This window comes from Pantherophis guttatus, chromosome 1, assembly GCF_059756535.1.
Source record: "Pantherophis guttatus breed Tessera chromosome 1, ASM5975653v1, whole genome shotgun sequence".
NCBI lineage: Eukaryota > Metazoa > Chordata > Lepidosauria > Squamata > Colubridae > Pantherophis > Pantherophis guttatus.
This window is the reverse complement of record NC_142063.1, coordinates 112,279,734-112,294,718: the sequence shown is the minus strand read 5'-3', so window position 1 is coordinate 112,294,718 and position 14,985 is coordinate 112,279,734. Positions and strand designations below refer to the sequence as shown.

The window sequence follows — 14,985 nt, the reverse complement described above, 5'->3', positions numbered from 1 at the left end:
ACTTTGCGCACATGCATTCCATTTCATAATAGCTGAGGCGCAGCAATCCACTCTGCTGCGCCTATCAGCTGGGCTAAAAACAAACAAATATAGGTAGGTATAGCACAAGGGTGGGCAGGGGGGCCCAGCTGACAGTCGGAGCAAACCGATTCGTTCTCACCTCAGCATTGCTGCTACCGGCTTGCCCGAACCGGGGATAACCGGTAGCACCCCACCACTGGTTTTTTCATATACAAAATATGAATGATTTGTTGCTTTTAATAGTGTGCTCCTTTCATTTAACATTTACCTTGCTTTTACAAATAATTTTCACTTACCAATTGCCTCATATAATGGCCATTCAAAGTTACAATGTTGCTGTCCTCAGTCATGTTATCTCCATTACACTCATCAGTATGCATTGTCCTATGCTTGACTTGTTCTTCTGTTTTCCCACCTTGCAGAGCAGAGAGACTAGAAAGGAAGGGATTACAAGAGAGTAAGGAAACACACAGTGAGAATACACATAAAAAACAATGTGACCATGCCAGCAGCCCAATCTCTCCATTCTGCAAGAATGTGAGAGGGGAACAAGCAATTTTTGCAGGCAGTCCCTTCTGTGTCTGACCTGTTTCTTCCCCCTCTCCCCCTTCACAATGAATGTAAATACAAACAGTAAATTCCTTGTTAATTATCCCAGCACTGGCATGTGCATTCCAAAACGTATTGGATTGGTTAGGAAGCAAATGAAAGCGAAAGGTATGAAACTGATTAATCTTACCAGTTTTGAGCTGGAAAGCACAGTTGCAGGCATGTGATTTTCCACTTAGCAACTGCTTTGCTTAGTAATGTTGCTGGTCCCAACTGTGGTCGTTAAACAAGGACTACCTGTATAAAAAAATCAGATACTTCTTCATAGTCATTTGCATATGGGATTATTCTTAGTCTTGACTAGTGGAAGTACTAGTTTGGGCATAAATAGATCCAAAAGTTAGTCCCATAGAGAACACAATTTCTGTAAGGAGAAAAGAATATCCTATATCAGGTTAGCTGTTAGAATGAATTATACTTGGCTCTTTTAATCACCATGTGTTGTCACTGCTGGAAATGGTGTGTGATACCAAAATGCAAGACGAGTGAAAGATTACTTTACTTATTTCTAGTAGTTGTCTGTAAAAATGAATACCTTGTATTCTTATAAAGCAAGGAGCACTACAAATCAACATCTTGATTTTTAGCATAATAGAAAGGGAAAAAATTAATACATGCTATCTTCCTTGGTGGGAAATTAGAGCAATAAAGTTTAAAGACAGAATAAGAAAGAATGTCTGGGAGATTTGCCGGTTGAGAGACTCTTTTGGTTTTGGAGATATGGTGAAGTTGTGCTGGCTTCTTGCTCTCATGTGAGATATAAGAGTAGTGGTGTTGAATGTTTGATAATATTATGATGGACCCATAAGAGCTGGGATGGAAGGGAGCATTATGGTGGACAGAAATGAAGTAATGGGAAAATATGGCAAGAGGAGGGGTCAGGCCAATTTCAGGGAAGATGGACCTGGTGTTTAAGTGTGGTATTAATATATGGTATATTCCATCTCGCTGCACTCTGCCCCAGAGCTTGGTCTGCTGCTGCTTAATGTCAAGTTAGCCTCCAACAAAGCTCATCTCATCCATAATTTGATCATGGGTAAAGGGGCCATCTTGGTGCCTATGGAATTTGGTTGGATGCAGAGAGGGGATCTTTCTCTCTGAAAAATGTACACTCTTGGGTTTTAAGTGTGGTATCAGCTGCAATTCCAGGGCAGAGGTGGGTGTGGCTGCTGTTATCTGAAAAAGTTTGGTTGCCAGACATAGCCAAATGGGAGAGCCTTTTTGTGGAATTGGGCTATAGGGGTCATTTGGTTTTATTGCTTGCCTTCCTCCATACTTAGCGGTGGCTCTATTTGAACTCCTTGACTATGTGGCTGAGTTGCCAGTGGACCTAATGGTGCTTGAGGATGCCCTTCTCATTCTTTGGGCCCGTTGATTGAAAGTTCATGGCGCCATGGCAACCATTGACTTGATCCATTGAACTTATTGATGGCCTACATCATAATCACACATTGGGCCTGGCTTTTGTCTCAGGGCAGTGGAAAAGTAAGCTATGGCTAGGGGATGTTAACATTAGTCCCTTGCCATGGACAGATTACTCCCTCTTGGCCCTGGAGTTTATAGCCAAATCTTACTGCAGGGAGATTGGGACTACTCAGTCAGTCTGCCCCAGGTAATTGATGGACCTCATTGGGGTTCAGAGAGCATTTTGGATCTTTCATGAACCTCTGGTGCACAATTCAACTGAGGTGTTAGTCATGGCTTAGAAATGAGCACATGATGAGGGGTTTGGATCCATTAGCACCCATGCAGATTTTCTGTGATCATGGATCCTATAGAATCCTTGTAGGAGGGCTCTATAACAATGCAAGTGATGTCTAGAGCAGTGCTGGAGAAAGACAAAGAATAAAAGCAACTAGGCACAGATAAGAACTTATTATAAGTTGTAATTTGTAAGAGCAGCAAAGCATTCTCACTTCTGTACTCTTTCATCCATAGATAGCCAGCCAACGGTTCTTTGTCAAGTGATTTGGGCTCTCCTAGGACTGGATGAGCTATTGCAGGATTGCTATGAGAATTATTCTAGGGATCATTTGAACAACTTTGTTTGAAGTTAAACTCTGGTTGGCTGTGAAAATAGCTAGGGCACGTTTAGTTATTTGAAAGGAGAAATTATGAACCCCTTATGGACTTTTGTGTAAAAAAAGAAACTAACTTTGTGATTTATGGTTTTGATGATTAAAAAGAGTAGGTTATAGAAAGAAAGGAATTGTGATATAATCTTAGAGAGAGGTTTGATTAGTTTTCATCTCTTAACTGCCAAATCATAAACCATTTCTTAAAATGGAAGTTGAATTTAGTATCAAACAATAACTCTTTTGATAATATTAGAAGTATACATTGTGAATGACTAAAAGAGTGTCCTGTGAAACAAGGCCTAGTTATAATGCATAATAGAAACTAGATGATCTAGGTTTTGTTCTTTGCTTAAGAAAACAATGCTTGTTTAATACTTGAAAAAACAATGGAGGCAAATAGGGATTAGAACTAAGATGCATTGAAGCAGTACTGAGAGTGCTACTGGTAGCTTCATGCTTAAACTGCTAAAAACTTAAAATACAGGAAAAAGAAATTGATATCTTAAAATTTGCGATAACTTTGTGCCTTGTTGAGGCTTACTATAGATTATTAACTGTTATCAGATTTTTTTTTTTTTTAGAATAGAATAGAATTCTTTATTGGCCAAGTGTGATTGGACACACAAGGAATTTGTCTTTGGTGCATATGCTCTCAGTGTACATAAAAAGACAAGATAATTCGTCAAGAATCATTAGGTAACAACACTTAATGATAGTCATAGGGTACAAATAAGCAATCAGGAAACAATCAATATCAATATAAATCGTAAGGATACAAGCAACAAAGTTACAGTCATGCTGTCATAAGTGGGAGGAGATGGGTGATAGGAACGGTGAGAAGACTAATAGTAATAGTAATGCAGCCATAGTTTTTCATAGATTTTCAGCCATAGTTGCAAAAAATTCTTTGCATTTGTACAAGTTGTACAAGTAGTGAACAAGGAATGACTAAAAATCACAGCTGCCATTTGATTAAGGATATTAAAAATAGGCCCACTAAATACTGAAACTGAATAGACATATTTGCTAGTTTTGTGTAGACTGCATAGAAAATAGTGTATTATATCAGTCCAAGCAAATGGACATGGAAGGTGACAAAAAGTGAAAGAAACAGGAATGAAAGTAGAATGACTGTAGGATGAAAAAGTTTCAGAATGAATGAAGGTTGAAGAAAGAGGATGTGGAAGGAATAGGAATAGAAATAGAAATAGAAATAGAAATAGAAATAGAAATAGAAATAGAAATAGAAATAGAAATAGAAATAATAGAAATAGAAATAGAAATAGAAATAGAAATAGAAATAGAAATAGAAATAGAAATAGAATATTGTGATTGGAATTTGTCCAATCACCGGAGACAAAAGGAATTTGTCTCCAGTACGTAAGCTCTCAGTGTACATACAAGCAACAAAATTGTCTTTCTAATGTTAGATTTGTTAGAAAGTACATAGATGCGTATATATACACATATATGCCACCCACCAAGGCAAAAAAACAATTGAAGATATATCCTACTTTATATCTAGAATAAGTCTGACCTTTTAGTGGCCATAAGAAATTATGTTTATTTCTGCTCCCAAATCCATTCTAAATCTAGGGAATGTATATATGGCATAAACTGGATGTGTGCCAGCCACTTCCAATTTATCTGAACCATACACTGGAATTTCAATAATTGGCCTCTTCTGCAAATCTGGAAAATTGGTGGCTAGAGGATGTATCTTTTGGCTGACTCATGAATGTAGTATCTAATCCCTAGGGGGATCATGACCTTTCAGAGGAATAGTAATATGAGCAAACCTCAAAGTAGCAATAGTTCTGAAAGACTTCTGCATGTAGATAATTAAATTACCGTAGCTTTTCCACATTTATTGACACTACAAGATACACAATTTGCCTCTGCAGATGTGGCCTTTGCTGCACAATCTACAGAGTGCTCTAGGCTGAAGATGTTAACCCCAGTAAGCTACTTTCTGTAGGCTCACTTTTTCTGGTGATCAAGTTGAAATGAACAATGAAATATTCTTGTCTGGAGAGATAACACAACAGTATCCAGTGAAGTAGCATGTGTGTAATCCAGATTAAATCCTTTTCCTTTATGTTTTATTATATTGATTTATTTACTTTATTCAAATTTCTATACCGCCCTTCTCCTTTCGGACTCAGGGCGGTGAACAGCCAAGATAAAAACATCTATACAAAACATCACAGTTAAAAAATAAAGTTAAAATAATTTATAAATTTGGCCTATAATTTAAAACTTGTCAATTTAAAATCAATATTAAAATTTTAAAACTAACCCTAAAATCAAGACAGACCGGCTAACTGGAAAAAATAAGTTTTTAGGGCCCGACGAAAAATCCGAAGGTCGGAGATCACTCGTATCTCTGGGGGTAGATTGTTCCATAGGGTAGGTGCCACCACAGAGAAGGCTCTCCTCCTGGGGGTCGTCAGCCGGCATTGTCTGGCCGACGGCACCCTGAGGAGGCCCTCTCTGTGGGAGCGAACCGGCCGGTGGGAGGCTATTGGTGGCAGAAGGCGGTCCTGTAAGTACCCTGGCCCTAAGCCATGGAGCGCTTTAAAGGTGATCACCAACACCTTGAAGCGCACCCGGAAGTCCACCGGAAGCCAATGCAGCTCGTGCAGGAGAGGAGTCACATGGGAGCGCCCCGTCGCTCCCATAATCCCCCGCGCAGCCGCATTCTGCACCAGTTGGAGCCTCCGGGTGTACCCCAAGGGGAGCCCCATGTAGAGAGCGTTACAATAGTCCAGACGAGAAGTGACGAGTGCTTGAGTGACCGTGCGTAGGGAGTCCCGGTCCAGAAAGGGGCGCAACTGGCGTATCAGGCGAACCTGACAAAAAGCCCCCCTGGCCACGGCTGTCATATGCCCTTCTAAAGACAGCCGCGCATCCAGGAGGACACCCAAGTTGCGGGCCCTCTCCGTGGGGGCCAATGATTCGCCCCCAATAACCAGCGATGGCGTCAGCTGGCTATACCGGGACGCCGGCAGCCACAGCCACTCGGTCTTGGAAGGGTTGAGTCGAAGCCTGTTTCTCCCCATCCAGACCTGCACGGCCTCCAGGCACTGGGACATCACTTCCAAGGCATCATTGGGATGGTCTGGGGTGGAAATGTACAGCTGAGTATCATCAGCGTACTGATGGAACTCCACCCCAAAACCACGGATGATCTCACCCAGCGGCTTCACATAAATGTTGAACAGGAGGGGCGAGAGGACCGACCCTTGCGGCACCCCACAAACAAGGTGCCTTGGGGTCGACCGCTGCCCCCCGTCAACACGGATTGCGACCGGTCGGAGAGATAGGAGGAGAACCACCGCAAAACGGTGCCCCCCACTCCCAGTCCCTCCAGCCGGCGCAACATGATACCATGGTCGATGGTATCAAAAGCCGCTGAGAGGTCTAATAGGACCAGGATAGAGGAAGAACCCCTATCCCGGGCTCTCCAGAGATCATCCACCAACGCGACCAATGCCGTTTCCGTGCTGTACCCAGGTCTGAAGCCGGACTGGAGCGGATCCAGATAGACAGCTTCATCCAGGTACTGGGGAAGCTGTCGTGCCACCACACTCTCAACAACCTTCGCAATAAAGCGAAGGTTGGAGACTGGACGATAGTTAGCCAAAACAGCTGGGTCCAGGGATGGCTTCTTGAGGAGAGGCCTCACCACCGCCTCTTTCAAGGCGGCTGGCAGGACACCCTCGCTCAAAGAAGCGTTAATAATCCCCTGGAGCCAGCCTCGTGTAACTTCCCGGGAAGCCAGCACCAACCAGGAGGGACACGGGTCCAATAAACATGTGGTTGCGTTCAGCCGCCCCAAGATCCTGTCCACGTCCTTATTGGTTATAAGAAATAAAATATAGTCTATATAGCTTAAGTTAATTCCTATGACTAAAGGGAATTTTCTCTAGAACCAGGAATACAGTTCTGTTCAGCCCTGCCTTCTTACTTGAACAGGAGTTAATTTTTTCTTTTCAGGTTTATCATCTAGTAGTAGTCAGAAAAATGCTTCATGGTAAGTTCAGATACAGATCCCCCCAAAGTTTTAATGAATAATAGAAATGATATTATAAAGTTTTAAAGAATTTTTATGCAATTATACATTGTAGAAAATAGAGGTTGTAGCAATTTTTGTACATCTCCCTTTGCATTGATAACTGCATGAGTTTGTAGATTACTGTAGATATTAATTTACTTTGTTACCTCTCTAGATCTAATGTAATTTTCATATTTTATTAAATCAAATCGATCAAAATAATGTGTGATTGTGTGTGTGTGTGTATGTGTGTGTGTGTGTTTCTGTCTTTCCTTGTGTCTATAAATGGTGGTAACAATGTTGAGTTATTTTTTAAAAAAGAAAGAAACCAAAACAAACTAAATTATTAATAGTCCCATTCCTTTGTTTTTTACAGAAACCAAAGCCCCAAAACAAAACCTAATTCAAACATTGAATTTCAAACTTTCAAAATAGGTGAATATAACCAACAAAAATAGATTCATGTTTACAAACAGAAATCCAGTAGAGTCAACTCAAAATGTGCCAATACTAAGACAAGCACAAATCATGTCAGTTAGGCTATATTTTGCTGATTTCCAAAAGCAACAAGATGCACCCAACATCTGCTAAATGTTCTCTGAAGGATCAAATATATTAAAATCCACATTTTCTGTAATGTTAGCATATTTTAAAATAAAAAGAAACTAGGTTTACACTTGTGATGTAAGGTTCCATTTTCATGACCCACTGAATCTGATTATTCTATAAGTAACATAAATAGTATTAATTTATTTTAAATATTCTAACTTCTCATAAAAATGTGTTATGAGTTTAAAGAGTTGCAGTTGATTCGTCGAAGACTTTTAACAGAATTTTAGAAGCAATGCGTCTAGACAATATATTTTGTAGTAAATTTGTAGCAACAATATTGATTTTGTCATATATACAATTTATGTTCCTGTTCTTTGTATTTCTATTACAGAAAGTTAATATTGTGCCCGGTGACCCTTTTCAGGCTCACTAGCCATGCCAGGCATTGTGGTGTTCCGTCGTCGCTGGTCTGTGGGAAGTGATGATCTTGTTTTGCCTGCCATTTTTCTCTTTCTTCTTCATACAACTTGGTAAGTGAAAATATACATGAGAAGAAGACTTCTATTGTTAGGTCATAAGCCATTGATATTTGTTTTGTAATCTTCATGTCCAGGTATTCATACTACGTTGCAATTTAAAATATTCTGCTAAAGTTCATATATACAAAGCAGTATGGAAATGGATCTATGCAAGTATAAGGTTCTGACTCAAATAATTCTTTTTAAATGTTTTGTTCCACTACTATGGTTCTGTAATGCCTTCAGGAAAGTTGTTGGAGTATCCAGTTTATTCTTAAATCAGCTAAAAAGAATTGAAAAACAACAGAATTATATTAAAGAGAAAGGAAGCCACAGAAATTATACCCATGATTGTAGTGGATGATAATTAATATTATAAATCCATTCAAATCATACTGTCAGTGTCAAAAGAAAAGTTAGAATTGTTTTGAGTGGTTTCTATGTAGATACTGCCACTGAGAAAGCCAAACCATGATGGCATCAATTAAGAAACTATTAAAAGCAGGGCTTCTTGGATCAAGCTACATTTTGAGAACTCAAAACCAGATTGGAGGCAAATGCAGTTCTTCCATATCAGCCCATTAATATTTTTGTAATTAAAGTGAGTCATACTTATTCCCAAGGAGAAAAAAATTGAATAACTACAGTGGTGTTATCTTTATTAGAAATAAATATGTACAAAACCATAAACACATTTTTGAGATCCCCAGATCTTTTTATTATACAAAATGTTACAAGAAGTTGATGGAAGTGAGAAAGGAGATAAAAATACATGTTGAGCTGGTTGACCTTAAAAATCATAAAATTGGGTGGATGGACGGACGGACAGACAGACACTCCCAATCAGAGATTTAACAGAGTGGAAAAAGTTTTTTTTGTGTGAAAGGATAATGACCTCTTCTCGGTTCTGATACCTAATATTAATATCTGACCTCAGGATTCTTTTTCTGTGAGACTGGGTTTTCTGTCGTGAAATTTCAAGGTTCTAATATAAAACAGATTAGTACTTGCTAGCCTAATGTCTGTTTCCTGAACTCTGCTGTTCATGGACAAAACAATAATTGTTGGTGGTAATGGCATTTACGTGTCGTCTTCATCTTGTTGGGTAGATTCCTCATGAGCAAACAAATGTATGACATTTAGGAGCCTGTGATATTTAAGATGCATTGTGTGTGAAAGAGAGAGAGAGAGAAAGAAAGTGTGTGCACTCATGTGAATGCGTTGGCAAGCATGGTAAATTATATGCTGGGATAAAAACAATATAATTGGCATATGGGAATCAAAAAGTATGTGCCTGATAACATTTTTGCCTGCCCTCTGCTGACTGTTGAAGTATGTGCAGGTTTTTACTGTTCCCATTTCCAGGCCTCTTTACATGATGGAGAGACAGATAAATCTCAAGGGGATTGATGCAGCCTTTTTTCCCCCCTTTGTATTGCAGAGGAACACAGAGTATGTTCTGGGACACCATCCAGAAATCAGTATGTGGGCGGGGTGGGGGTGGGGGGGACTTTGTTAGCTAACCACCAGCATTTTACTATTAGAGCAGCACAAAGAATGCATAGCACCCATAAATTAATGATATAAACGAAATACAGGTTTGCTGTTGGCTGAACTGATATATTTTATTATCTGAGAATCACATAACCCCCGTACCTGAAATCAACTAAAAGCAATGTGATAATCCGTTTAGAAACTGAAACTTTGACATGTTTACTTTATGAATAACATCAAAATAATTTATCTGTGAATATAATATTACACATACTACAATATCTTAGAGATACGGTAGTAGTTTATTGTGGGATAAGCTTTTATTGGCAGCAGTTAATATCAAAAACTGCAAACAGTTTGGTTATTTATATAGTACTAACTATTCCCAGGGATTAAAAAAGAGATATTTCATTTCTCAGTTTATATAAAAGCAAAACAAACCACAACAGTTTTTTTAAAAAACTAATAAATGTTAGGCTTCTTGTTCCTTATATGGCTAAAAGTTTTTGGTCATGTGTGTATTGTCTCAGCCTTTGTCAAGTGAATGTGGCTTGTGTACGGCAGGTTCATCATCCTTTCTGTGGTGCTCTTTGGACTGGCATACAATCCCAATGAAACCTGCTCTCTCAATCTGGTGGACCATGGCAGAGGTTATTTGGGTATTTTGCTCAGCTGCATGATCGCTGAAGTTGCAATCATCTGGCTCAGCATGCGTGGCAGCATCTTGTACACAGAACCCCGGGATTCCATGCAATATGTGCTATACGTCAGACTGGGTAAGAGGCAGCGGCCAAGGGGTTTTTATTAATGTTTGGTCTTGATGCAGCTGGCTGTCATGCTCTCAAAGGCTTCTCCATTCATAATATTTACAAACACTGAGTGATCCAAGGGCATTTTCAGTTGTGGCACCAAAAAACGTCTGCATCTGGATATATGCCTGCTGAAATTAAATATTATTTGCATCTTTAGTCACTGTTTCATTACTTTTGCAGATATGGGAAAATATACTCCTATTTTCCCCCAAATAGGAAAATAAGCCTATTTATGCCTCCATAAAATCTGTATCAATTTTTCGTGGGCAAATGCACATTTATGAATTATTTTATTGTTAAAAAACTGACAGCCTCATTAATGAAATACATATACTTTGTCTGATGCCTTGACAGTGGTGCATGTGTGCTGTTTCTTGTATTCAGCAAAGACAAACATGTTAACATGATACTTTTAAGGATAAGTAAATGTAGTTTACTATTCTGTGAAGAGAAACACATACTATAATTATCTTTCTCAAACTCACCATTATTTCCTTTGTTCACTTACCATGAGCTTTCATTTGTAAAAAAATCTAATGCCTATCTACCCCTCCCAAAAGTGTGTGTGGAATATATTATGCTATTCACTCCAAGCCTCCAAAAAAGTCTACATACAGATATATGTAGATATATATGTGCTATAGAGAGATAAGACATTTTGGATGCTTTCCTTGTTCATTTTTATAGTTAAGGTTTCCCATTATCATTCTTTAATATTTTTCTCCTAGACAGTTACATTGCATGTTTATCTGGGTAAAAGTGAAAAGTTTTAGAATGACATTTATTTTTATTTAGTTTATGGCATATACAAAGGTTATGCAATCTCTGATGTACAACACTAATAAAACACATTATACATATAAACACAAATATAAGTTTAAAAATATAAGTTTAAATAAAACATCAGCAAATATATATGTGAGAAATACAATATATGAGATTAAATATTAAATTAAGGTAAAACCATGATAAGATCGCCATAAAATGTCACCATGGAATAGGATAGATGTTATAATTCGATATCTAAGCAAGCTAATCACCTAATTTCTTCTAGTGTGGCTGCAATGAGATCATCCCATTTAGAATGACACATCAGAATGGATATTTTTTTTCATTGGTTAAGAATTGCTGCTCAGAAATATGGTGAAATCAGTTGTTGTTGCTGTTGTTATTGTTGTTATACCATTGTACACTCTGTTCTTATTGTTCCAGCAATCTTGGTGATTGAATTTGTCTACGCTATTGTGGGCATTGTTTGGTTAACCCAGTACTACAGTTCCTGCAATGATGTTACTGCCAAGAGTGTTACTTTGGGTATGTCCTTATAAGTATTTATAAGTATTTAAAATCATGTTTATGCACCATAGTGTGTTGTGATTTAACCTGTTCATAGACCTAAACAAGCATAATTTGTGAGGTCTTGCTGTTTCACTGTTGTAATTTAGTTTTACTAAAAACATTCATACACATTTACTCATAGGCATAACAATTATTAGTATTAGAACTAGAAAGGAAATAACTATTGAAGTCTAACTAGGCTGTGCTTAAAAAAAAGGTGCTCTATATACATTTATGCCATGATCCTGTGAAGGACTGAAGATGTAGACTGAACAAAGTGGTGTAATGCATATGTAACTATTTGGGGGTCACTATTATTATTCACAATATTTATACCCATTGCAGCTTGCTTGATAACCCTCATTAAATATATTTTATGATATATTTATGATGCTACAGAATCTCCAAGAATATCAGACGTTTTGTACAAGAATTATCTTTACGTTGTCAAATAAAATCAAACAGGGAATATTACTCTGTGAAAAAGAATACATAAACTTAAAGCAAAGAGTACAAATGAGTCAGATCTGCCACTTACAATCTGGGCCTCATCATCTGTCTCCTCTGCTTCACTAGGAATGGTCGTCTGCAACTGGGTAGTCATTTTGAGCGTCTGCATCACTGTCCTCTGCGTCTTTGACCCAACAGGACGGACTTTCGTTAAATTGCGAGCCACAAAGAGGAGACAGCGCAATCTAAGAACATATAACCTGAGGTAAGTAAATTGTAATTGTAGAGGTTGACTCGGAGTTTTTAGAGAATAGATTTACAATTTAGATAAATGCAAATCTATTGTTTTCAATGTAGATAAGCACAAATGAGTGTATTCAATATGGCAGCAAATAATGCAGTTTACATACTGGGGATATTTTTTTGAATTGTAAATAATAAAGGCCTTGTAATATATATTAGCACAATTTTGGTTTCCAGGTGTATATTCTTTAAAATATACATTTTACAACATTTATAGTCCTCTTTACTATGCAGCAAAGTCATTTTTTTTTTCTCACAATGATACTATCATGTACATTAGACTAAAAGGTAGTGCTTTGGCCAAGATCATCCAAGTATAAATGGAATACATTAGATGTCATTCACTCAAAGCTATAAAAGAATGTGTATTTGGTTTGTCATAACTGAATGAGCCAGGAGTATTTGATAACAAAATGGTATTTTCAGCTGTGCAATTTTCTATTTTTTAAAAATAAAAAAGTTAAAATGGAGCGAAACTTTTATAATTAATTCAATCTAGCCAGTGTGATTTTCTCCCCGCAAAAATAAAGGATTTTTGACCAAACATACAGTATTAACATTTTCCATCATTTTGTTTTCCTTCACATGAAGGGTCAAACTTCTGTAATATTGCCTAGGTCCATGATGGCGAACCTATGGCACATGTGCCACAGGTGGCACACGTAGCCATATCAGTGGGCACACCAGCTCAGCTCTGATGATTGCATTTGACTGTAATTTTTTTTTCTTAAGGCATCGCTTGGAAGAAGGCCAGGCTAGCAGCTGGACCCGCCGTCTCAAAGTTTTCCTCTGCTGTACACGAACAAAAGATTCACAATCAGTAAGCAGCTACTGTCTTTTCATTAAAAAACAAATACAATTCATGATTTTGATAGTATTATAGTATGGCTGATGATGAGAGGAAATATGGTACAAGTATCCTATTGGGATATTCCACACATGTATGTTGACCCAGTGGTGCTCTGTTGTAAGAATAGAAAAGTTTTCGTAGTTGGTGCAAATAAACCTTTACAGGTAAGATGTTCATGCTTGCTTAGTTGCAAAAAAAAAAGAAGTCATTTTTAATGTAAGAGAAATACTTAGCTTGCAAAGGGGCCTAAAACTGTTGGGTGGCTAATTTTAAAATATATAGTAATCTTCCATTATCTTTTATTACTAAAAATGTGATTAAAATGGAATAATCAATTATTTAAATTATTTTCAATCATGAAACTTTTGAAAGGAATTCCACATTTTACATTAGGCAAAAGTAAAAGTATTAATAACGTTCTTCAGAACCATCTAATCTTGGCCTGTTTGCAGCTGTCAAGACATCTTACTTAATATGTAGTATCTGATACATGATATTGAATTGTGCAGATGTGTTCACCCACAATGTATTTGCTACAGAAGACATAGGTGTACTAATAGCAAATACTACTGTGTAAAATAAAACTACCTGATCTACCCCCCCACACACACACACACACAAATTTTCTCTGAATTCCAGACGCTAGCCTAATTCACACATAAACTAAATTGTAAAGGATTATTTGCATACCGTATTTTTTTAAAAAAGCAAACTCCATTGTGGTTTAATATAATGCCTTTAGCAATCCAACAAGCTAACAACTATTTCAAGCTCTTCTCTCTTGTTGCAGATTAATTTTTCACCTTTTCCTCTTTGGATCTTTCAGGATGCTTACTCTGAAATTGCATATCTCTTTGCTGAATTTTTCCGAGATCTTGACATAGTCCCATCTGATATTATAGCAGGCCTCGTTCTACTACGTCAACGACAAAGGGCAAAACGCAATGCGGTATTGGATGAAGTGAGTGTAAGAAATTCTCATTTTAACAATGAAAAGTGGACAAAATAGGCTAACATTACTTAAAATCACCTGCTGTGATACATTTCAATTTTGAAAACTACCTAACACTTCATCATAATTCACTTCCCAGCTACTTACAGTTTCACTGTTTCTTATTGACAAGATTGAATTAATAAATACTTGTGTACTGAAATAGAAGAAATTACGGTTTTAAATGTCTTTCAAACATCGTGTTAGTTATGAGAGAAAATACACCATAAAGCACCAATTCTCTCTGGTCTGATTTTTTTTAATTAACCACTTAACAGTTTGGTCTGACTACTAATTCTAGGAATACATTGAACGAACATCTAGGACCAATTGAGTAGTGGCAAATACTATAATTTGCATAATGAAAACATTGCTTATTATGAGAGATAGTTGCAAATATCCTATTAAACATTCTTTTCCGCTTTCCATCCAGAAGATGGAAAATAGATTAATGTTGGCCAAGAATCTCAGCTCAGCAATATAGGTCACAACTAAAACTGTTTGAAAGTAGTGGGAATATGACAAGAGAGACAAAATAGCTATTGCTATAGGAAAGTTCAATGATAATTAGTGGTCATCAGTTATATAACAATTTAGTTAGTTTCAGCCAACATCCCCCCCCCAAAAAAACCCTTTTTTTAATAATTTCAAGGCTGATAATTATTTTAATTAAGCCTAAATTTTTGTGGATTAGAATCCAGTTTATCAGATTATCGTACTTGTATTCTAGTCCACAAAAATCAAGCCATAAATGTATCATTCTCTTTGAAGGAGATGGGTGGTTCAGACATGTGAAAAATAAATAAAATTGTCTATAAGATGTTACAAAACTGACAGTTGGTTTTAAACATTTCTAAGCTTCAGATTCAGTAAAAAAAAAAAAAAACACCTCCGTCTCCAATATTCAGAGAA

At 37.4% G+C, this 14,985-nt stretch overlaps 1 protein-coding gene across 5 annotated transcripts in view; it reads left to right on the top strand.

The window, feature by feature from the left end:
• DAGLA (diacylglycerol lipase alpha) overlaps positions 1-14,985 on the top strand; it is a 92,829-nt gene that overhangs the window by 51,857 nt on the left and 25,987 nt on the right. For 3 of the 5 annotated variants that reach the window (XM_034420184.3, XM_034420187.3, XM_034420185.2), the window contains 6 exons: positions 7,709-7,847; positions 9,894-10,105; positions 11,354-11,455; positions 12,056-12,194; positions 12,965-13,052; positions 13,909-14,043. In XM_034420184.3, the coding sequence (XP_034276075.1) occupies positions 7,753-7,847; positions 9,894-10,105; positions 11,354-11,455; positions 12,056-12,194; positions 12,965-13,052; positions 13,909-14,043 (771 nt within the window). In that variant the 5' untranslated portion in view covers positions 7,709-7,752. Of the gene's footprint in view, positions 1-6,707; positions 6,745-7,708; positions 7,848-9,893; positions 10,106-11,353; positions 11,456-12,055; positions 12,195-12,964; positions 13,053-13,908; positions 14,044-14,985 lie in introns of all 5 variants that reach the window. The other 2 variants (XM_034420186.3, XM_087881441.1) reach the window with 1 other exon arrangement.